The 25797-nt window shown below is 33.5% G+C and overlaps 1 protein-coding gene and 1 long non-coding RNA gene across 4 annotated transcripts in view; one reads left to right on the forward strand and one right to left on the reverse strand.

Moving 5' to 3' along the window:
- LOC113108267 (ceramide synthase 6-like) overlaps positions 1-12745 on the forward strand; it is a 38990-nt gene extending 26245 nt beyond the window's left edge. Inside the window, exons 8-11 of the mRNA XM_026271195.1 lie at positions 207-313; positions 10784-10940; positions 11592-11615; positions 12232-12745. Of these exons, the coding sequence (XP_026126980.1) occupies positions 207-313; positions 10784-10940; positions 11592-11615; positions 12232-12372 (429 nt within the window). The 3' untranslated portion in view covers positions 12373-12745. The remainder of the gene's footprint in view (positions 1-206; positions 314-10783; positions 10941-11591; positions 11616-12231) is intronic.
- Positions 12746-18357: 5612 nt separating this feature from the next.
- On the reverse strand, positions 18358-24339 carry LOC113108268 (uncharacterized). 3 transcript variants are annotated; one of them, XR_003292768.1, is made up of 5 exons: positions 24136-24339; positions 23673-23794; positions 22219-22376; positions 19023-19118; positions 18358-18848 (listed from the first exon to the last, which is right to left on the reverse strand). It is a non-coding gene; the product is annotated as an uncharacterized LOC113108268 (long non-coding RNA). The 3 variants fall into 3 exon arrangements; XR_003292767.1 differs by having other exon boundaries at positions 18358-19118; positions 24136-24333; XR_003292766.1 differs by lacking the exons at positions 18358-18848; positions 19023-19118 and having other exon boundaries at positions 20790-22376; positions 24136-24327.
- Positions 24340-25797: the final 1458 nt, after the last annotated feature.

Consider the following 25797-nt stretch of genomic DNA (forward strand, 5'->3'; position numbering starts at 1 on the left):
TGACTGATAATGTGATTAAAAAATATATATATATATTTACTAATATTGTTATTTATACATATGATGACTTAGTTTTTTTATGGTATTATGCGTTCCATTATATTGTACAATCAGGAATCAACTAGATAGGCGATGCAAGATGTGTTATTATGATGCATTAATGTCTATCATGTTTATATTAATCGTGCAGCAAATTGTGTTTGCAGGCTGCTAAAATGGCCAACTACGCCAAATGCCAGAGACTCTGCAGCGTCCTGTTCGTCATGTTTGCCCTGGTGTTCATCAGCTCCAGGCTGGGAGTGTTTCCTGTATGGTAAGACAGTCCTTTCAGTAACAGATGATGCTCTGAACCTCTCCTTCTCATATGTACATCTCAAATCTTCTATTTCATTATCTTTTCCAGCATTTTCATTTCAGGTAGGGCTGTGCAATTAATTGAAAAATAGTTTCGATTTTGGCCTCCAACGATTATGAAAGTAAAATAATCGAGATGAAACGATTATTGCACCCCATAATATTCACCCTCCTTTCAAGCGCTGTGTTTGTTCCTTCATAAAAGCCAAATTTACCGTGCAAATCGGTAAAATCATGTAACGTGACTTTTGCAAAATGGGATGTGCTTGATTTATAGAAGTACATTTATTCATGTTTTTAAAAGCGTGAAAGAGAACTTGCGCTGCTCCACAGGAAGATAACGTTATATGCGTTCAGAGACAGAATAGGGACATGTAAAGTCAGCTTTTAGCTTAAGGTGCGCCTAAACAGTCAAATACATGCAAAAATATGTCAAAATGTGGCGCTTGGTGATCATTCATGTATACCTTTGTCTAACACCAAAATTCATTCAGAATCCACGATTAGTGAAAAATTATCTTTGAAAAACATTAACAAAGAATGAAGCATATTTGAAGAGCCTGTTTAATTTTTTGTGCCTGAGTTTATTTCTTTCGTTTTCATTGTGTTTTTCTTCCTTTGTAATGGCATATTTTTGATAGTTTCTGAAAAAGTTACGTTCATTTTTATAAAGTTTCGTTCAGTTTAATTGAAGCAAATGTAATTCCATATTTGTCGGTCATGTAATAAATGAAAGTAAAGAGTTGAGAGTGAAAATATGCGTGTTACAGTTAATTGGATCCATGCAGCTCTTAAAGTGACAGCAGGCCATTTTTTTAATTGGATCTGTACATCTCTTAAAGTGACAGCAGGCCATTTTTTTAATTGGATCTGTACATCTCTTAAAGTGACAACAGGCCATTTTTTTATTGGATATGTACATCTCTTAAAGTGACAGCAGACCATTTTTCTGCTGCAACTGTGGGGTAACTCCACCCCAAAATGAAATTTTGTCATTAATCACTTACCCCATGTCGTTCCAAACCTGTAAAATCTCAGTTTGTTTTTGGAACACAATTTAAGATATTTTGGATGTAAACCTGGAGGCTTGAGACTGTCCCATAGACTGCCAAGTAAATAACAATGCCAAGGTAGTATGAATAGTATGAAAGTCATCGTAGGAATACTCCATCTGTCATCAGACGTGCAATCTGGGTTATATGAAACAACGCGTTCATCCAAAATATCTTAAATTGTGTTCTGAAGATAAACAGAGCTTTTACGGGTTTGGAACGACATGGGGGTAAGTGATTAATGATAACATTTTCATTTTGGGCTGGAGTAAACCTTTAATGCTATTCAAACAACAAAAGATAGATTCAAAAATCGCACATTGTTCTTGAGTGAAGGGCTTTTGTAGCTTTAAAAAGAAACAAACACGTTTAATTCTTACTATGCTTGTTTTATTTTACATTTGATAATTCATTTCTGTAAGCTGTAAACTGCTTGAGACTTGCGTAAAAAAAAAACATTAAAGCACAGTTTGTCTCATTTGCATCTTTTCATTCTATTTTATTTGTTCTTCGCTTTTTTTATTACTGACTCTTTAATTACTCAATCATAGTCATAGCAACCTTATTTACAGGAAATATTTATTTGATATGCATTTCCATCTTTAAATAAATCACTCGTATAAAGTTTTGGTCAAATGGCCCCATCAATCTGGATTACAATATTGACCAAAATAATCGTGATTATGATTTTTGCCATAATCGAGCAGACCTAATTTCAGGTTTTGACACCTTCAGTCAGTGTAGTTGCCAAGTAATAGTTTCTATGGCTACAGCAGTAGTGTGGAGATGTGGACGAGCTCAGAATGAGAGAAACAGATGGCCTTGTGCTCTTTACAGATATTATAGGCATTTCATCACTGAAAGAAATGGTTCTCTGCTTTAATAAAACCACTATCTTTAACATGCTTTTATTAGACCATTAAGACAGTTTTACAGCTCAAAACATAAACAGGTTTTAGCTACAGTTGAGTTACTTTATGCAGTTGTTTGTGTTAATGTTGCCACAGTAAATAATTAGATATTATATTATTCTATATTAGTTATTGTTAACTAAAACTAACTACTAAAAAGTATTTCCTTTAATGAATTATTTCCTCCTCTCTCCCTTCTCTGCTAATGACTCCACTGTTAAAATGACATACTACCATAACAAAATTAACAATTCGTCTAACTCTCGCATGCTTTTTAAAACATTTTCCTCACTTCTTTTTCCTCCTCCTCCCCCTCCTGCTTCATCTCTAATAGCTGACGACTTTGCCACGTTTTTCATTAATGAAATTAAACACATTAGTGCACAATCTTCCACACCACAATCAGTCAAGCTCATATCACCAGCAAACATACACTCATTTACATCCTTCTCTTCACACTCTGAGGCAGAAGTCTCAAAACTCATCCTTTCTAATCACCCTACAACTTGCCCGCTTGATCCTATTCCATCTCATCTCCTTCAAGCCATTTCTCCTGAAATTGTACCTGCACTCACTCACATCATCAACACTTCCCTCCACACTGGTGTTTTCCCCTCATAATTTAGACAGGCTCGTATAACTCCACTACTTAAGAACCCATCTCTTTTAGAGAACTACAGACCAGTTTCCCTTCTTCCTTTCATTGCAAAAACACTTGAACATGCTGTGTTCAACCAAGTCTCTACATTTCTCACACACAACAATCTCCTTGACAGCAACCAATCTGGCTTCAGAAGTGGACATTCAACTGAGACAGCCTTGCTCTCAGTTGTTGAAGCTCTAAGACTGGCAAGAGCAGAATCCAAATCTTCAGTGCTTATCCTGCTTGATCTGTCCGCTGCTTTTGACACGATTAACCACCTCCTATCAACCCTACTGTCAAAAGGCATCTCAGAAACCACACTTCAATGGTTTGACTCTTACCTATCAGATAGGTCCTTCAAAGTATCTTGGAGAGGTGAGGTGTCCAAGTCACAACATCTAACTACTGGAGTGCCTCAGGGCTCAGTTCTTGGACCACTTCTCTTCTCTGTCTACATGGCATCACTAGGTTCTGTCATTCAGAAACATGGCTTTTCATACCACTGCTATGCTGATGACACTCAACTCCAGGGCCGCGGGAAGTAATTTTGAACAGGGGGTGCTGTGAATTTTTTTTTTATTTTTTTTTTGACAAAAAACCTATGAGCCTATAGGCCTATTTAAAATAAATTTTAAAAATAAATACATTGAGATTTACTACTTTATTGTCATATACACTTCAGTGCACAGCCAGCCAGGGTCTGAAACACACAGACATCAGTTCTCAGATATGCGCAATGCGCTATTAATCTGAAGCAGAAGCAGAAATAATAGTTTAATAATCGAAAGAAAACGAAATAATTACTTTCATTACAAATTCAGATAGCCTATACATACATGCAACTTATTTAGATACAACAAATAACATTACAACAAAATATAATATTAATCAAACTTCACAATAACGCTAAAACAATGCAATCGATTTGGTCAGCTGGCTTGAGTCACTGCACTTTTATGTCACACGCAACTCTATTAACTCCAAAATCTTTTTACGCACACCACAAGGAAATAATCTCTGAATATTTAAGTAATTTGTTTATTGAACAGTTCTCCACATCCATTACGCAAAGAAAACACGCACAGTATAAAGCTTTCTGTCTCCATCTCCAACCTTTTTACACAAACCACAAGGAAATAATCTCCGACTATTTAAACTTTATTTAACAGTTCTCCACAACCATTACGCAAAGAACACACGAACGAAATAATACTCTCCATCTCCATCCCCACCACCTTACAAAAATACTAGAGTGTACTACTTACAATTGCTTGGCTAGTCAAAGCTGATCCCATTTGTTGCCAAAAAAATAAATGTTACAAGCGCGGCAGCACCATGCTCGTACCTGAGCTACATGCAGGCAGGGTGCCCTGGTTACAGGTGTCCAAATGTCTAGGTGCGCTCTGGGGTCGTGGACATAAAGTCTCTCATGAGGGGACGAATGTCCAGGGAGTTCAGAATGTCTGTGTTGGTATGCATCAGCGAAAACTATGTAAATTTACTAGTCAGCTGCTGCCAAAGATGGATGTATTCTGCATGGAACGAGCGGGAAACCTTGTTACTCGGCGACCAAACCTGCCTGCCTGACGTTGACAACGTAACTTCCGAACCTGTGTTGATTAGGCCTCAAAATATGAAATTAAAATCCAAAATATACGTAATAGCCTACGTGTGTCAAAATAATTTTCTAAAATATTCATAAGGAATTTATAAATTGTGCAAAATATTTTAATAGGCCTACATTTTTTTTTAATCTCCCTCTCGTCACTAGGGGGTGCTGCAGCACCCCCAGCACCCCCAGCACCCCCACTTCCCGCGGCCATGCTCAACTCTACCTCTCATTCCATCCTGATGATCCGACGGTAGCTATTCGCATCTCAGCTAGTCTAACAGACATTTCTTCCTGGATGATAGACCATCACCTTCAACTCAACCTTGCCAAGACAGAACTGCTTGTGATTCCAGCAAATCGTTCCATCACAATTTCACCATCAAGTTAGGCACATCAACCATAACTCCTTCAAAAACAGCTAGAAGCCTTGGAGTTATGATTGATGATCAGCTGACTTTCTCAGACCACATCACTAAAACTGTTCAATCCTGCAGATTTGCTTTATTCAACATCAAGAAGATCAAGCCCTTTCTTTCCGGAACATGCTGCACAACTCCTTGTTTAAGCTCTTGTTCTGTCCAGTCTGGACTATTGCAATGCCCTCTCGGCAAGTTTTCCAGCCAGTTCTATCAAACCTTTACAATTAATCCACAATGCGGCAGCAAGATACATTTTTAATGAGTCAAAAAGATTACACTCACACCTTTGTTTATGAATTTGTACTGGCTTCCAATAGCTGCTCGCATAAAATTCAAGGCATTGATGTTTGCCTACAAAACTACCACTAGCTCTGGCATTATTTAACTTTTAGTATTATTGAAATACTATTAGTTTTTATTAATATCCATAATCAGTTTATATTTTTTTGGTTACATTTTAGTTTAAAGTTTAAGTCATTTTGTTGTGTGCTTTTGTAATATTTTATTACATTAATAATAAATCTAAAATTAGACATTTTGCTTTGGCATCTAGCTGAAATAAAGCTTTTGAGATTTCATTTTATTTCAGTTAATGTTTACTTTATTTGAAGTACCAAAAACTATAACACTTATAAAATTACACAAAAAAAAGGAAATAAGCAAATAAAAACTGATAATATAAAAATTAAAAAAAAATTAAATCAATTATTAAATGCTATGCTATAAATACTAGTAATGAAATAACATTGAAGTGAAACATATTGTTATTTAAGTATAGCCAAGTATGAATACAAACACAGACTTAATTGTCCTACATGCAACACATAACCTCAAAAGCTCACAGAAGTATGCATGTGAGCTCCATTTCACTTGCATTTGCAGTCTCTACATACAACAAAGTAAAACATTTCGATATTTCTGCATTTGAAGCATTAAAATACACACTGTTTAATTACAGCCACAATACTTGTGTGTGCAGCCATCCGAAGGATGCATATCCACTATTTCCTCTTCCTGCTGATGCATTAGCGTTTACATGTCCAACTACATCTGAATATGGTTTGATCCGATCACGTAACATTTGGAGCTCACTTCCAGCTGTATGCAGTGCAGACACCTGCGACTGATGATAACGACTTTTGCTTCCTGACCTTTCCTTTCTTCAGAATGAGTCATCTGTGCTTTTTCCACTGCACTGTTAGAAAAAGAGGTACAATACAGGTCCATTTTTGTTCCCTAAGGTACAAACTTTGCATGTGTACCCTTAAAAGTACAAAAATGTATCTTTAAGGTACAATTGTGCACCTTTAAGGTACAATTATGCACCTTCCATTGTACATTGTGAGCTTTTCGAGGGTGTAAGGTACATATTTGTCCCTTACATATTTGTACCTTAATGTTTAAATATAAAATGGCAGGAATTAGTGGATGCTGAAAATGTCATCTCTCAATATAGAAACACAAGTTAACCTATACTATCAAACTCAATAATGTCAAACTAAATTAACTGTGAAGTTTTGAGATATGGGCAAAATAAATGAGAATGTTTTTTTTTTTTTTTTTTTTTTTTTGTGAAATGTCCCTTTGAATCATTTTTAATCATGTTAATGAGGATTATGTAATCATTTATATTCACAAACAGTATTGAAGAATTTGATTTTCAAACCATTTACCCTATTTATATTAGAATAAAACAGACAAATAATTGTTAACGCTTTAAGTTGTGTTCTATTGAAAGGATCTAGCTACAGGCTAACCAGAGTTTGACTCGGCGGAAGCATAAATATTGCAGCGCGGAAGGATACATGAGTGAATCGACAATGATCCAACTGTCAGTCTCTGTCAGTGTCGATCAAAGGTGGGAGGATGGCCCTTCGACATTTATCAACGGAAGATTTAATCACGGAGTTATTTACTTTGGGGACAGAGGTCACTGAAGAGGAGAAAAGTTAATTCAAAGGTAATTTGAATTTTTAATCAGTGTTTGTGGTGTTAATTCAAAGTTGGAAGTTAACTTTTACTGTTAATGTTAGTGCTAGCCAAGTTCATACTCTGTCAACATTAGCTAGCTAGACTCACGTTGACGATTGCCATTATTAACGTTAACTAGTTAACGTTAGTTAAAATATTATTATATAATAATAGCATAAATAAATATTATTATTATAAGTAGCAGTACTATCTTGGCTACAGTTCACCATCGAGCTAACGTTAACTTCTCGGCGGCAAAAACGCTTCTCATCCAACTCTGCAGCCGAAAAGTTAACGTTAACGTGAAATATTAAAATATTTCAGAACAAAAGACTAATGGGCGGCAAAAACGTTTTTTCCACATCATTATAGCTTAGCTGTAAAACTACTGCGTCAGAGTTGGATGAGAAGCGTTTTTGCCGCCGAAAAATCTTTTGTTCTGACTTATGTGAGCTAGCTGGACTGCGTCAGAGGAGAACGATAAAAAAAAAAACCTTTTTGCCGCCCAACAGTCTCTTGTTCTGGAATATTTTAAAGCTAAAGCAAAGCCATTTGGGCGGAATGTGACTATCGATAGCCAGTGACTGTTTGAAAGTATGATTTAGTCTTTAAATATGCGGTTTATTTATAAAGACAGCGTCTATTTAAAAAATGTGTTTCGCCGATCTCGGAGACATGAGCTCCACATGATCAGCGGGAGCTCCATCATCATGTATCCGCCGAGAGCAGCCTCAGCTCGGATAGACCTTCTGACATTTGCTGCTGGCTCTGATGTCTCTAGTGGTTCAAGATAAAATGTAATTCGTTTGGGGTAAAGCGAAACGTTTCTTATATTTGTCCTTTATTCAATTAATCTATTAATATGTGTATATATATATATATATATATATATATATATATATATATATATATATATATATATATATATATATCGTTAGGTCCTTTTTATTCCTGAAATATGAACTTTTGTCATGAAGCTCTGGCTGACTGCTCACCGACAGCATCAGTTGTTTCTCCATGTTGAATGAGTGACTCCTAGCAGGCTCCTGATTGGTTAACGCGGCGCGAATTGACGCCCAAGTTCAAATTTTTCAACTCGGGCGGCAGACGCGAATCGCGTCAAACGCTTAAATGCACCATTCGCGCTTAACGCGCGTGTCGCGCGAAACGCTCAATTCGCGTCATTCGCGCTAACTAGACTCGAACTTTTTCCCCAGTGACTTACACTAACGTTACAGTCTGCCTTTTTAAATTGTTGTATGTTGTTACCAAAGTGGTGGTTAACATTGCTGTTTTTCTTTTCTCTTTTGTCTAGATAATGATGTTGATGGAGAAGCAGTGGACTATGGATTGAGTGAGAGGATGATTTCATGCCTCTTTGAAGGGTCGTTTAAGAAGCAAGCCAAATTCAACCGATTTGTTCAGCAGTGGAAAGAAAACGTGACACTAACCCTCGAGCCTGTCCCGGTACATTCAGAGAAGGCTACAGCAGATACATACTGTGTCGATGATAAACTGTGTGTTAGTATGGGGCATTTATGTTAATCTGTGTTGGGAGGGCTGTAGAGGGTTGTGGATGAGCTCAAAGCTTGTGTTTTTTAATCCAGAACACATCAAGTGTCATTTAGTTTATCCGTTATGTTACTCTCTTTACTTTGGTGTGGTGTGCTAAAGTGTTTTGCTTGGTCTTTGATAAAAAACTCATGTTTTTCTGCACTATATTGCTGTTCTTATTAGTGATGTTCATGAAATTGAAAGAAGGAAAATATAAATGGTTCCATTGTATTTATTCTCTGATATCGCTGTTCATTTTGTTTTTGGAGTGGCAGTAAGTTGTCAGTTTGTCAGTGAAATGCTTCTTAAAAAAATGTAATTAATTATTTTTAATGTTTTTATATCAGACATGACATCCTAAACATTGTTACATTTTATTTTGGGTTGTTACATTGTATGGTTGTGAGATGAATTATTATTGAATCTGTGAATTAAACTGTTTTCCATTTAAGGACTAAAATAAATGTCTTAAAATGCAGTTAGTTGTTGTTTGCCTTCATTTTCTTTCACTCCTTAGGGAATAAAAAGGAACTTTTTTGCCACCTAAAGGTACAAAATGGCTTTGTCACTGGGGTGGTACCTTAATGGGACAAAATTGTACCTTTTTCCAGAGGTACTTTATTGTACCTTTGTCTAAGGTACATTATTGATCCTCAAAGGTACAGTATTGGCCCTTAGAAGGTACAAAAAAGTAAGGTACAAATTTGCTCCTCTGACTCAAGGTACAATAATGTACCTTTGAGGGTACCACCCCAGTGACAAGATTTTGTTCCTTAAAGGTACCGTTTTGTACTTTTTTTTCTGAGAGTGTGGTTTTCCTCATTTATCATTTAGTGCCGGGTTTTATTCACTCACCTCGTCTAAGTGTCTGCTGTGGCTTTTGAGTACTTCATTGTGTGACTCTAATGAAATTAGAGAAACGGTCTAATCTGGATTCAGCTGAGGAGCTGCGTGAGGAACCGATGATGGATGTGACAGTGCCATCTGAAGTCTCTGGTCCTCTGAGAGTCCTTACTGTCATTTAGTGATGATTATGAAATGCCTTGACAGAGCTGTTGTCACAGTCCCTGTATTCAGTTCATGTCAATTCTGAGTCAGTCTTCTTTTGTAGGTTGAGATTTGTGCATCTTGTGCGACAGTGGAAGCTATGAAATCTGAGCTTTTATTAAAGAGTGATCACGAGCACTCATTTACGGTGTATTTGATCTAAAGACACTTTTTTTGTCATAATTTGTATATGGATTTATGTTTTAGTACTTTATCATTTTAAGACAAAGTTTAAAAGAGATAATTTCCAGATCTACTGTAGATTTTGAATTAAAGATATTCAGAGAGATTCCAAAAAAACTTTTCTTTATGCAGATGCAGTTTGATTTGAAGCAAAATTTGCAAATGTTAATTCTTTGTAAATAGTTTGTGCTTATTAATATTAACCAATAAGTCCAATAATCTATTAATATTATAATTATTTGGAATTAGCTTTAAATTTTTATATTTTCAATTTTAATTTAAGGTTTTAATAAATTAATTTAAATAAAAAAGGTTTTAAAATTCAAGTATTTATTTATATTCTGATTTGAAATGGTTTTTATTTTTTACATTGTCAGTTCATTTAAAGTAATGTAGCAATGTATTGATATTGTTGTATTTGAATTTAAGTAATTTTTCACATTGCTATTATCATTTTTATTATTGCTTTTTATATTTCTATTTAGCTTTCATTTATTATAAAAAAAAATTCATTTGAGTAATTTAACTATTAAAATTAATAATTTAATTAATAGTCCAATCCAGTTTGTTGCAGTTAATACATTTGTTTTTGTTTAAAATTTTTCAACTAATATTTATATTTTATTTCAGCTTTATTTCAATTAATCAAACCATTTTTAAAAGTTTTGGATTAATTAAGCTAAAACCAATAATAAACTTTATAAACTCATTTGTAGAACCGATATATTAATAAAATACATTTATTCTTAGAAGTCATTTATAGAAGTTATTTATAATTTTATATTCTGACATACTGAGCTATATTGACACTATGCCAGAGATGTGCTGCTGTAATTGCTGCAAAAGGTGGACATCGCAAATATTAAAGTTAAAAGCGGATACAAATCTGATATTTGTTGTGCTCAGAGCAATTATCGGCATATTGCATGAAATTTTTTAAAAATATAATCATGTTTTGGAGGCAAAAAAAAGGGTCAATATCTTCAGATCCGTCAGTTGTTCTAACAATTGTGTCGATCACTGTGCTTATCTTGCAGGATTTTAAACAGCACTGTGTTTGAGAGCTGGGAGATCGTGGGGCCGTACCCGTCGTGGTGGGTGTTTAACGTGCTGCTCGTCCTGCTGCAGGCCCTGCACACCTTCTGGGCGTATCTCATTGTGCGCATCGCCTGCAGGGCCATCTCCAGAGGAAAGGTGAGACTCCAGAAAATACACCTGAGCCTTTATTGCTAGGGACTAGAATATACAGGTGCATCTCAATAAATCTGAATGTCATGGAAAAGTTCATTTATTTCAGTAATTCAACTCAAATTGTGAAACTTGTGTATTCAATTTTTTTTTTTTTTTTTAACAATGTTTTTTTTTTTAATTGGTCTTATGAAGTATTCTAATTTGTTGAGAAAGTGATTGGTGGGTTTTTGTTAAATGTGAGTCAAAATCATCACAATTAAAAGAACCAAAGACTTAAACTACTTCAGTCTGTGTGCACTGAATTTATTTAATACACGCGTTTCACAATTTTAGTTGAATTACTGAAATAAATGAACTTTTCCACGACATTCTAATTTATTGAGATGTTTGTTAATTTATTTAAACATCCTAATTTAATAATAGGAACTGGATTGACACCCTGTGCTTTAAATCGTTTTGTCTTGCATTTTATCTCAAACTGATGGATGCAGCCTTTAAATTACATAAAGCAACCATTTGTCTATTTGGTTAACTGGTAAAATGATTAATCACAAATGATCTGGGTTCACTAACTGGTACTTTAATCTAATGCTTATGCCGTAGTCCTAAATGTATGTGCTTTTTCTCTCTTTGTCTTCATCGCTGCCATTAAAGGCGGGAAAATGGAATCCTTTACGTGTAAGTATTGAAAAAAGAGGTTGGTGCAAAACTGCCATGAATTAGCAGCAAAAAAACATAATTGTTCTGTGCACTTTTCAGAGTTATGTTTATGGAGTCTGTTTCTCAGAAACACAATTTATTTATTTTTTCTTAAAGAATGAATAGTTTTATTCAGCAAGTGCACATTAAATTGATCAAAAGTCACAGTAAAGACATTTAAAATGTCACAGAAGATTTCTATTTCAAATAAATGCTGTTCTTTTGAACTTTCTATAGATCAAAGAATCCAAAAGCAAAAAATAAAAATAAAAACAGCTTTGCATCACAGGAATAAATTACATAAAAAAATTATATATATATATATATATATATATATATATATATATATATATATATATATATATATATATATATATATATATATATAATTTTTTTGTTGTTGTTGTAATATTTCACTGTTTTTACCGTCTGTTTTAATCAGCATAAGAGATTTCTATTATTGACCTCAAACTGCAAAAAAAAAAAAAACTGTCAAACTAAGGTGTTTGGAAACAAAAAGTCACTTCTAGTTGTCAAAATATAGTGCCATATATAATAAATACTGTCATCTTTATCATCTCTCCGCCCTTCCTAGGTGTCAAAGGATGACCGCAGTGACATTGAGTCCAGCTCTGATGAAGATGAGGTTCTTCCTCCTCCTCAGAAACACCACACTAACGGGACCAACGGCACCAACGGCTACCTGTCCTCGTCCCCGTGCCCAGACGAACACTAACCGTCCGCCCAGCGTGGAGGATGTTTCCCCGAGCCCCTGCTGCATTACTCTCTGTTGTGTCAAATCTTGTATGAACATTACCGGTCCCGCACTGGAACTTCTCAATAATGTGTGAATGCGGTTCTGTTTGGTCGCTTTTCACCTTTTCCCTCCAGATATTTTGTGTTCTATTGGTCGGCTTATGTTTTTGTGGTTGTTTATCCTGCGACATTCGTTATCGAAGCACTTTTTAGATTCACTCGAGCAAGAGAATGATTCTTTCATAAACACATGAGCATGCTGCTGCGCTCAAGTATTCTGGCATCATGGGAACAGATTAGTGTTATTTTCTATTTAGTCATTTTTGTATCTTTAATAAATTAGCATTTCTGTGTTTTGGTTTGTTAAATTTTTCCTAAAAGCATTATTAGTCAATTATTAGGGATGTAATGATTCACTCAAGTCACAATTCGATTCCATTCACGATTTTGGTTTCACAATTCCATTCAGAATTTTTTTTTTTTTTTTTTTTTTTTTACAAAATGTGATTTAAGACAAATTAAGGGTGGGCTATATGGAAAAAAAAAATATCATATCACTTTTTTTTTTCTTTAAATGTCACAATATTGTCACAATTCTTTGTCATGTTGGTTTTACTATTTTGTAAGTTGTCTGAGCATTACAGCCAAACTAATTCCCTATTATAAAGACAAAGCCTTGTAACAAAAAAATCAAAAACAGTGACTTCCAGAGTATTTTTTGCTACTATCAAATTCAATGTGGACCAGCAACTGTTTGGTTATCCACATTCTTCAAAATATCTTCTTTTGTGTTCAGCACAAGAAATATATAAATTAATACAGGTTTGGGACAATATGACAGTGAGTAAATAATGACAGAAATGACATTTTAGGGTGATCTATCCCTTGACAGTAATGACAGTAAGCTGCATGTTTAATAGACATACTTTAAGACCTGCACAGCTCAGACCAAGAAGCCCCAAATCAAATAAATAAGTAACAAAAATAAATCTCTACATATAAACAAAACAAGGCTTTATCTGTGCTCTTTCTATTTAAATTTAGATGCAACCACTGCATTTTATTCATGATCCAACTTTAAGACAGTAAGTTCCCGTCAGACACACATTCATATAAATTCTTACCCTAACTAAATCCCAATTTGTTTAGCATCTCAACCAATTTAAATCACAAATTTAAATCTATATTAAACCTGCTCGCAGTTAATCGTTACATCCCTACAAACTATAGTCACAAGGTCCAACAAACATATGCTAAATGAATCACAATGTTGTGTTGTTGGAACTTCAGCTGTCCATCTGTAGTTTATCAGCTAACAAAAATATGTTCCATGAACGTTTTGCTAATGATTTCATTAAGTTATAAAAATGGACTCTGAATGTTCAAAATGTTCAAATGTTCTAAAAAGATAGAAACATTTTTTTCTTGGTTTTGCGAACGTTACTAGAACGTTTAATTGGAAAAACAAATGTTTTAAACATTATGGGAACGTTATTCTTAAATGTACTTGATTTTTGTGCATTCCAAAAGAAATTGCATTTCAAACCACAATATTTTGAACAGAATCTTGCATGTTGAAGCAAGTTAGTTGAACCGTTTTAACTAGCTAGCTACTCGAATAACATTGACAGTTTACTAGTACCAACATGAGCAACTTATCATAACTTTGGCTGAATTCTGGGAAAACTTTTGTCAAAGTTATGAACAAATATTCTTCCAGTGACATTAATACAATGTTGGTTCAAAGTTGTTTGATCTTTAAAAATGTTAGCAAAACCATGAAGATATTTTTTTTTATATTATATTTGTTTCAGAACAATCAACAGCAATGTTCCCACAATGTTTGCAAAATTATAAAATGGACTGTTAATGTTTGTATAACCAAGAAACATTTAATAAATTAAATTGACATTTTGACTGTTCATAGAAATTTGAAATAATGTTTACATAACTTGAAAGGTACAAAACATTCTCAGAACATATTTTTGTTTGCTGGGTTTCTCGCCAGTTTGACTACGGAGAATAACTTGCACTGCATTTTGCATATAATGTATGTGGTCTTAAATCTGCTGGTTTAAAATAAGGAAATGATAACATCAAAACATCTAGATTATCGTCAACAAAGCAGTCTAAACTGGAAACGCTTGTCTCCCTGCTTTTATTTTTGTGACGTTGCATGCCAACTTCAGATGCTACATTTAAGCACAGCGATGCACTATTATTATTTGTAGGAAGGTTATGCATCATGTACACTGATCACAGGAAGCCTGTTTTAGGTAAATACAACACTTATTGAGAAATCTCGCCCGACTTGGAAGCAATTCTGCTTCTTTTAAGGAAAGTGTTTTAGTAGGAAACTTGCACCTTTGGAAAGTATTTCAGTGTGATTTCACTTGAAAGAAATAGTGAAATTTATCAAGTGATTACTGGTTAATACCATCAAGTCAGCAGGTATAAAGAATGTCCCGTGATTATATTTGGTTACTGTATGTTGTCTGTTTTTTCTTTTTCTTTTCTGAGTTTAGAATAAAAGATCATCATTCAGCCGAGGTTTATTTAAAGCTTTTGATTCGAGTGTTTTGATGCTGTTTCTTTCAGTGTTGGGAAGGTCGCTGCTGCTGTCTGTTCTGAGCTGGAGAAGCGCTACAGCTAATTATCCGTCATCTTATTTGCACTGCAGACAGGTTGCTGTGTTATGTGGTTTACATTTGATGTCAAAAAGGCGAAGATAAAAAAAAAAGACAACTGTATTCTCTGCCTTTGCTGGAAAACTGATTATCAGCGGTACTAATAAATGATGTTGCCATGTATTTTAAATAAACACGACAGACCAATACACTTCTGGCTGTTTTTGTTGTTTTGGCTGCATCTGTCTCTCTATTTATCTAATTTAAAATTAGATGTGAGGGATATTGTTATTTTATGGTATTTTGAAGCAGTTTTCTTTAATATGGCACTGTTGGAGCCTGCATTCACGTTCCCTTTAAAGGGGGGATAACTAATAAGAAACTGTCTTTTTAAGGTTTTGTGGGGATACAGCACCTCTAAAGAGATCCAGAATAATAATAATAAAAAACTTCAACTTAATATAACTATAAACGGCAGACACAGAAGATCCGAGCTGGAAAGATTACATATTCTAAGAGATTTGACCATCTTGGAGTCAAACCTTAAAATGCTCCAATACATCAGTTTTTATTAAACTATAACCCTCCAGGTCTGGAACAGCGGCTTTGATCGATGTGGATATGAGTGTTCTGATTGGTGCAGGGGGAGGAGTGGGCGGAGACTAGAATTACTGAAAGATTGAGCAGTTTCATGCAGCAACTACAATAAGATGTCAGTGCTATAATCGATTCCGACACTACATCTTTTCAGAGTCGATGAATCGACTCTTTTGAAGTCGACTCCCCATTGACTCGCAAATGCAGTTTCATGAGTTCCACGCGACAAGATGTGGAAAAAGCAGAACCGAAAACAAAAAGCAAAGATATCACAAGAGTTCCTTATTAGATGCTAGCAGACCAGGGGCCTGTACCATGATGGCAGTTTAACAAATTCAGAGTTTCAGGATTAGTTTTGAGTCAATAAAACCAAACCTCTCCAATCCGGCTTTGCTGGTACCAGGATGCTGTTCATCAACTTTCTTTGTTCGTGGAGCACATGCACATGAATGTGTGACATCACTGGTGAACAGCCAATCACGAGCCTTGCAACACAAAGCAAGTTTGATTTACTTCTCGCGAGATTCAAAACGAAAGGTTTTGCTAAAGGTTAAGAGATTGAAGAATATGAGAAATTTAAACGTCATATGAAAAATGAAGGAGGACAAATCAAATAAATAATCTTGATCTATCATAAGTGAAACTTGATAACTTAGTTTATACAATTGAAAATATATAGTGATACTCGAACATGTAAGGGCAGATTTATTTATCTTTTGATATTACAGCTTATTTATATTACATGATCTGTATACATTAATATTTATATTAAATAAATGATTTATAATTACTGTTAAACTAAATTTGCTTGTGTGTTAAAGATTAATAATCATAATAATATGAATCAGAATAATTATATAAATCATGACTCACTAATTATAATTAAAGCCAGACTTCTTCTATATATATATTATTTATTTTTATTTTTTTGTTGCATTAATGACCTTTAATTTGGAGCCAGATAGGAGTGACTTTGTGTCAGACATGTGTCACTTCTCTCACATCTGATTGGTCCAAATTCAGTATGAGATCTCTGACCTAGAACACTCCGCTTACATGGTACCTAAAACCCAGGATTGGTGCAAACAAACCTGAAACTTACCTAGCTAGCCAGCTAATCCAGCTTCATGGTACAGGCCCCTGCTCTAGACAAACAATAAGAATGAAAACTATCAGTTATCTTGGTTCTGTGACAAAAACAAACCCGGCCCTGATTGCTGATTGGCTACAAGAGTGTTGTGGTGCTCGCTCTGATCCACTTGGTTTTTTACATTATTTAGTATTTACACACATCATCTTTTATTGCACACACAGATAGCAAATATGATTATGAAATACGAAACATACAGAAAAATCAAAGCTCAAAATATATAAATGTAAATAATTATATGGAAATGTTGGTCTCTATATCATTTTAAACTTCCTTTAGAGGACTAACAAACCAAAAAAAGAAAAAGAAAAAAAAGGAACATTTACTTATGAAGCTTTTCATTTCACAAGACGACAAGAGTTTTTCTTTTTAATTTTTTTTATCAGCTGTTTATTCTGACGGCACCCATTCACTGTAGAGGGTGTTGAGCAAGTGATAGTGTAATGCTACATTTCTCCAAAGCTATTCTGATGAAGAAACAAACTCATCTGCACCTTGGACGACCTCAGACTCAGAGTGAGTACATTTTTGGCAAATGTTCATTTCTGGTGAACTGTTCCTTTAAAGATGGTTTACTGAAAGCAAGCCAAAATGATTATAAAGTGGAATCATTGCAAAAACCATATTTCGAAATAATTATTTTTAAAAGCACATACTTTCATTTTTGTTATCTCAGATTTTATTGATTAACTATGATTCTGAAATGTGGGGGAAGAACTAATGTTTGAATGGTTGTTTACAATAGTACTCTCTGCTGGAAACATCGAGACAAATCTTAAACCACCAGACAAAAGAGAAACATTGATTGCTATAGCAAAGACAGAAGCTGCATTCGGTCACTCCTCTGGTTTTATGGAGGGTTAATGATGCTGTAATCTTGCACAGGCACACAGGTGATCCCTGCATGCATTCTTCAGGAACAGACAGGGTCAGAGTTTGATCTGCAGAGTTAAAGTATGACCGGTGTAAAGATGAAGACGCGCTGAGCAGCCATTTCATTCTCTTAACTCTACTGTCAAAACAATTCAACTTTTAACTTGATATTTGTTGTAGAGCATAATGGTGTACAGATGTGTTAATAGTGTTGACATCTGCTTCACAATATCTCTCCATAAAACACTTGGCAGATTTGCTTATTATAATCATCTAAGAGTCTGGACTTTGCTGTTAACTTGACAACACTTGGCTGAAAAATTCAAACCCGGTAGTTCAAGCTACATATAATATAAATTAAAATATTATAAAAAACAAAACAAAAAAACAAAAACAAAAAACAATGGGTGCTATATCGTCATAAAAAAATAAAATAAAAAAAAGCTTTTTAGTCCCAAAATCAATCTGTGCTCTAACTTTGTGAAGAAATATACACTAATATACTTTCAGATATTATATATATATATATATTTTTCAGTTTATTTTATGAGGATTGCATGATTAATATCCAAAATATTTTTATTCTAATATTTCTAATATTTCCTTTTTTTTTGGAGCAAACGTCACTGTCTAAAAAAAAAAGAAAGAAAATGAAGTAGAAGGAATTTATGATATATTTTTATTTATATATATTTTAAGTACAAATATTATATGTGATAATATTATAGCTAAAATATGATAATTATAAGTGAAATATTTAAAAATCTCTTAAACAGCTGAATTTACATGTAAAGCAAAAACTCATAAGATATTAGATCTCATATCTTTATAGTCTGTTTTGTCTTAATGCAATGACAGTTTTTTCCTCTTGTTTCAAGTATAAAGGAAAAAAAACAAGCGCAAAACAAAATTAACTCATATTAAAAAATACATATTCACAAAACAATACTTACTGTAACTTATCTAGTGTTGCTTTTCATGTAGTGTAACTGGAAAACAAGACCTAATTTTTCACGTCATGTTATCCGTGTCAGCAGTGCAGGTTCATATTTGATGCACTTTCCTTGCTAACTCACTGACAGCTTTTCCTCTCCAAAGCTCCACATATTGTGCGTGGTCCTTCATATCAGATGAAACGTACGCCTCAGCAGATTCCCACCGGTACGATGCTGCACTGGATCAGCCTCTTTTTATTATTAATGTGGGTTGCTGTGTATTTATATAAGGCATATACTTGTTCTTACAAACTGGACTGAACAAATTGAGGTAAGTAAAGGTACAGCTAGAATGTTTATCTATTTCTGAGAGATTTGACCAGAAAACCCTATATTAAAGTGAGATTCAAAAGTACTCTTGGATCTTGTTTTGCCATGAGGAGGATACATTATGAGCAGAAATGTGCTTTTACAGCTTAAAAAGAAGCTGATGGGTTGACAAGAGAACATGAAGCTCTCTTCAGCTTGAGAAAAATATGCAAATCTGTACAGAGAAGGAAAAACAAAAGATAAATATGATGGTTAACTGGCTATAGGGAAAAGCAATTAACAGGTATTTTTGTGAGCTGATGAGGAAATTTTAACACCAACATGGAGGGCCAGCACATCCAACAACATACTTTAAAGAAATTCCAATAAATAAATCAATCAAACAACAACCACAATAATAATTTAGCAAAAGCTCCACTCTTATTTTTTTACATTTTTAATATAAAGATAAATAAATATTTGGCTTCAATATTGTCTATTTGAATACATATTAAACATTTTAAAATGGGTATAATTCTTTAATATTTAGACAGTTTTGAAGGCTTTAGAGCAAATTTAAGTATTGTAGAAATAAACCTGCTCCTTAACTATGGTGTTGTACTCTTCCAAAGGAGATATTTTTCACAGCGATGCCACAGAGGAAACAGTTTTGGTTCCACAAAGAACCTTTCAGTTCACAGTTCTTAAAAGAGACATTTTTTTTTCCTAGTGTGAAGAACACTTTAATAATCTAAAGAACCTTTTTTCACTGTAAAGAACCGTTTGTGCAATGAAAAGGTTTTGTGGATGGTAATGGTTTTTTGTGGAACCATTGATGCCAATAAAGCTTTATTTTATAATATGTTAAATAAAGTTAATTCAATAAGTGTAATACAATTTGTGTAACTTAAATAGATGTATTCTACTAAATATTAACATGACTGAATCATTATATTAATAATTTTATAACTTATTTATATATGTGTGTATACATACAATAAAATAAAAGCTACACTGACAGATTTCTTTCGCCTTGAATTCTTAAAGAAGTTTCTGCAACACACCTTATTCAGATTCAACCTTAAAAGGCAACATTTTAAGTATTTTAAATTTAATGAGAAAAAAGAAACTAGCTGATTAGTGAAGATTCATTTAAACCTAGCAATGAAGTATTTTATTTAAGCTTTTCTTAAAGCGATTAAACTGACGTTTAGGTCAGTCTTACTGGTGGATTTGCATTTGAGTCATAAACAGATTGAGCAGGCCGTATGCAAAGTAAATGTGGAGAAGGACATTCATTCACTGGTCCAGGACGTCAGCGCTACAGTGGATGAAAACAAAGCTGAATTCTTCATGGCTGACTACTTTGTAAGTCTTTTGAGTTTACAACACGAATTTGTGTGTTGCAGAATTGATATGAAATGGGTTGCTGTTTATGATATGCATTTATAGAGGAGGAAGAAGGAAAAACAGTCATGGGAAAAGACAAAAGGAAAACGCCATCAGGACCAAACTTCTGCATCACGAAAACATAAAGTGACAGAGAAGTTTTGGATCTTGTAGATAGGGTCATATAATAAATATTTAAGTTTAAGGAACATGTCAAAAGCACCTATTGGTGTCCAGAAATATGTGACCCTAGACCACAAAACCAGTAATAATGAGATTTATATGTCATCTGAAAGCTGAATAAATAAAAAAGAAAGCTGGGCTGGATACAACTATTTGAAAATCTGGAATCTGAGGATGCAAAGAAAACAAAAAAATCGAATTATTGAGAAAAACACCGTTAAAGTTGTCCAAGTTCTTAGCAGTGCATATTACTAATAAAAACAACAACAACAACAAATGTTTTATTATATTTTCAGTAGGAAATTTACTAAATATCTTCATGGAACATGATCTTTACTTAATATTCTAATGGCTTTTGGCATAAAAGAAAAATCAATAATTTTGACCAATACAATGTATTTTTGGCTATTTCTACAAATACACCCCAGCGACCTACGACTGCTTTCGTGCTCCAGGTTCACATTTATATAAAAAGGAAGAAACCGTACAGATACTGTAATTCCTAAACACCAGACGAACTAATCTGAGTGAAAACTGTAGGACGTTCATAAAAACACTGCTTAGACTTTAGGAAACTGAATTTAAAAAAGTATGATATGAGCCCCTTTAAACAGAACTGATCTATTCCTCAGAGATCTTATTAAGTGCTTCTGTCCTGTTTATATTGCTCATTACATGACATTTAGTTCAACACTCACACACAAATCTGAATTTCAGCTTTAGAGAAAATGGGGAAAGTATACACAGAACAGCCAAACTTCTCCAATCAAAAAAACCTGGAGGAAACGGAGCAGTTACTGGATGAGGTCAGGTAATACATTTCATTCCAGTGTTTATTAAGAAAATAAATCACTTATTTAGTACTAAAATCATACTTTTTATTTTCATACAATTATTATCAGCATGCATTTAAAGTATGAACTGGGAATATCTTTTTTATTTTTATTCATTGATCAAGTTATTAACAGCATGCATTTCAAGTGCAAGGTTTTCTGGGGGAACTTTTTTTTTTTCATTTTATGTTGATAAATTTGTTATCATTATGCCTATTTTATTTTAGCAAAAATTTTATCAGCATGCTTTTTCAGTGCAAAGATTTTGGAGATTTTTTTTTTCAGCATGCATTTTGTCAGTATGAAATTTGTGTGTGCAAACATTGGGAAACATCCTTGGCTGATTCGTTTGATCCCATCATGTACTCATGCAATCTTGATACATCCAGGACAGGAAAATGATATAAACATAAAGAGTTTTATATCTTATATTTATATAAGAGAATTGAGAAACTAGGTCATCACTAGTTTAGCATAATGTTTTGTTTATGCAGCTCCTTTTAAACAGCCTAAACTTTTTTGGACTATAATATATGGGTTTCCCCGAGGCTGCCAGGTGGAGAGACAGTATTGCAATTTTAATAAGCCCAATTTAGACAAAAAAATATGTCTAAACTGGAAATGCTCAATGCTCAACCCATCTATATGTTGAATGAGTCACGCATAACAACACAGACGAGCATCAGAGCACCCCGGTTAACGTAAGCATGTCTGAATCTGAAGAGGATGAGGGTAAACGGCGAGTAAAACATATTTACCTTCGTTTTATTAACACACAAACTCCTGATTTCATTTTTGGGTGTTGAATCCCCTAAACAGACTCAGAATTCCACTCAGTCGGCAGATGCAAGGCTTTATACAGCCTCACGTCAGAAAGAGAGGATGAGTTAAACATTAAGAAATTCATCTTAATATATAATCCCTCAGCACCTGCTTCCTGTTGACTCTCCGTCTTTAGTCTGGCAGGAGACGTACTGGATATCTTTCAGAAGGACGACAGAGCTGCCTGTTTTCACTGAGATGAAGTCCTCTGAAGCTTAGCTTCAAAAGAGCATGTGATGAAAAAGGTCACTGATGATTCACTCGTGCTGTAGGTTAAACACACTTCATGAAATGACTGGAAAAAGGACTTTAGAAAACCATTTAAATGAATCATTTCAACAGACTCGTTGACTCCAAAGAACAATTCACTCACGAATCATGCATTAGTATGACTTGAGTAGTTTTACAGTTTTGACCTAGCCTAGCTAGTCAGTGATCTACGGCTCTGTCTATTAAATGCTGCTCCATTTGAAAGCAGGTGATGGTGATATAGCTGGAATCATGGAACCGGATTTGCTGACTAGATGCACATGATCATATCGTTAGATATAGCGCCCAGCACTGGTTAATGCACTGTAAGTTGCTTTAGATAAAAGTGTCTGCTAAATGCAGAAATGTGAAAAATTTAATACATAGGCCAGACCATATTGAAACAAATGATATTTTTGGGTGATAATGAGTTGCCAACATGTCACGATGAACTAGTTGTCTACACTGAGTGAAAACTGATTCATGAAAACAAGTTCAGTTATAGTGCTAAAATTATGATTATGTATCTATTTAACATCTAGGCCTAATTGTCAATATCATTATGATTTTAATACACTTTTTATTTGGCTATTAAGTTTCTGTAAACCGGTTTAAGTGGTCTATACAAATGAACGGATAAAAATTATAATTCAATAAATTAAAAAAAAAAAAAAAAAAAAGTGTTCAAAGCAAATAAAAACTTCCAAGTTGTAAAGATATAATTTATGATATAATTTATTTTTCATAATTTTTTTACTGGTAAAATAAATAAATAAATAAAACAAGTAATAATGTATAGCCTAAATGCACTGTAAGTTGCTTTGGATAAAATCGTCTGCATAAATGTAAAAAAATTAAATATATAGACCAGACCATACTGAAACAAATGGTATTTTTTGGTGATAATGAACTTGTCACGAAGAACTGGTTGTCAACACTAAACTGATTCATGTAAACAAGTTCAGTTTTAGTGCTAAAATTTAGATTATGCATTTAACATCTAGGCCTAATTGTGAATATCAGTATGATTTTAATGCACTTTTTATTTGGCTATTACGTTTCTGTAAATCAGTTTAAACGGTCTATAACTCAATAAATAAAAATAAAAAATAAATAAATAAAAAACAACAACAACAACAACAACAAAAGTGTTCAAAGCAAATACAAACTTCCAAGTTGCAAAGGTTAAACACACCATAAAATAATGTATTTTTCAGAATCTTTTTGAAATGCATAACAATAACACTTGCACATTCACTGTCACACTGATAGTCTATGGCAAGCGAAAGCAGTCATGTGTGTTCATCTCTCACCCCGGGCGGTCTTCATGTAGTGCCTTTGTTCCTGATAGAGCTCTGTCACTCTGTCATTGAGCACTTCTCCCATGGCCTGATCCAGCAGTCTGCTGTTGAACTGATCCACCACATTATAGTCTCTGATAGATGCCATATTGAGGTGCACAACCATCCAAACCAAACAGAGACAGTTTATTACTAACACATTAGACAGCTCACACTCAGGGAAGGTTACTGCATATTAGTACTCTTATCTACTCTACTACAATATAAACTACCTAACAATGCAGTCATATATACAACATTTGGCCATGATATAACAATATTTAAGTAATCCAGTTTAGCAAAAAACCCAAAATAACGTTAATGTTACAGTTTATATTTTTTAACCTGTTTTTTCTTCAATTTTAGGTAATGAAAACAAGACGATACTGATTAAATGTTATTTTTTACAGTCGCAAAGAACAGTTTAATCACTCACCCGTTTAATGGCGTGAATGCAACTTTTTGTTGTTTTCAAAAATCCGCGCCCGGAACGTCAGGAGCTAAACAGGAAGTGGCGTCAGAGAAACGCGCCGTCACAACTACAAAATAGCGGTATGAAATTAACTTTGCACCATGTTAAAACTGTTTACCAGCATACATAAGAAATTAATTTTGTGCAGTAAATTCTCTTTAAAGACTAAGAATATACTGGTTATATTGTGCGGTGCGTTATTTTCCCTTTACTGAGTAGTTTGTAATGCTGCGCCATCTGGTGTTTATTTGAGCGCTGGCCGCTGCAGTAATATAATAATAATAATAATAATAATAATAATAATAATAATAATAATAATAATAATAATAATAAAGTCATTATATAAACATAAATGGCTATTTCCTGAACTTTCATCCGACAAACATGTCTTATTTGACAATCAGGAAAAAGAAATGTTTAGGACCAATCATGTCCTTTTGGAGAACATTTTTGGAAGTATAAGTAAAATGTAATGTCTAGCCTATTTTGCAAATGGACATATTTGTTGTCTATATATATATATATATATATATATATATATATATATATATATACACACACACACACACACACACACACACACACACACACACACACACACACACACACACACACACACACACACACATATATATATATATATATATATATATATATATATATATATATATATCCATATATTTACATTTACATATACATATATATATATATATATATATATATATATATATATATATATATATATATATATATATATACATATATATATATATACATGTATATATATATATATATATATATACGTGTATATATATACGTATATATACATATATATATATATACATACACATATACATACATATACATATATATATATATATATATATATATATATATATATATATATATATATATATATATATATATATATATATATATATATATATATATATATATATATATATATATATATATATACAGATACATATATACACACACACAGGGCTTACCATCAATTTTTTTGCTCACAAGCCACTTTGGCTAGTGGTTTTCGAAACTTACTAGCCATTCAGCATTTTCACTGGCCACAATTTGTTGTTTATATAACATGCAAAGGTAACACTTTAGAATAAGGTTCCATTAGTTAATGTTTGTTAATGTATTAATTAACATGAACAAACAATGAATAATACATTTATTACTGTATTTATTCATCTTCGTTAATGTTAGTTAATGAAAATACAGTTATTCATTGTTAGTTCATGGTAATTCACAGTGCATTAACTAATGTTAACAAGCACAACTTTTGATTTAAATAATGCATTAGTAAATGTTGAAATTAACATGAACTAAGACTTATAAATGCTGTAGAAGGATAGTTCTTGCTTAGTTCATGTTAATGAAAGTAGTTAACTAACATTAACTAACGGAACCTTATTCTAAAGTGTTACCCATGCAAATATTTATTTAAATTTGTCCAGAAAAGTATGAAATACATTGTGAGAATAGTCCATCTGCCATCAGTGGTTCAACCGTAACTTTATGAAGTGAGGTCAAAAATTTTTGTACATGAAGAAAGCAAAAATAATGACTTCTCAGCCCTGTGGAACAAATAAACAAGCGAGA

The sequence above is a fragment of the Carassius auratus genome, chromosome 9, assembly GCF_003368295.1.
Source record: "Carassius auratus strain Wakin chromosome 9, ASM336829v1, whole genome shotgun sequence".
Classification (NCBI taxonomy): Eukaryota; Metazoa; Chordata; class Actinopteri; order Cypriniformes; family Cyprinidae; genus Carassius; species Carassius auratus.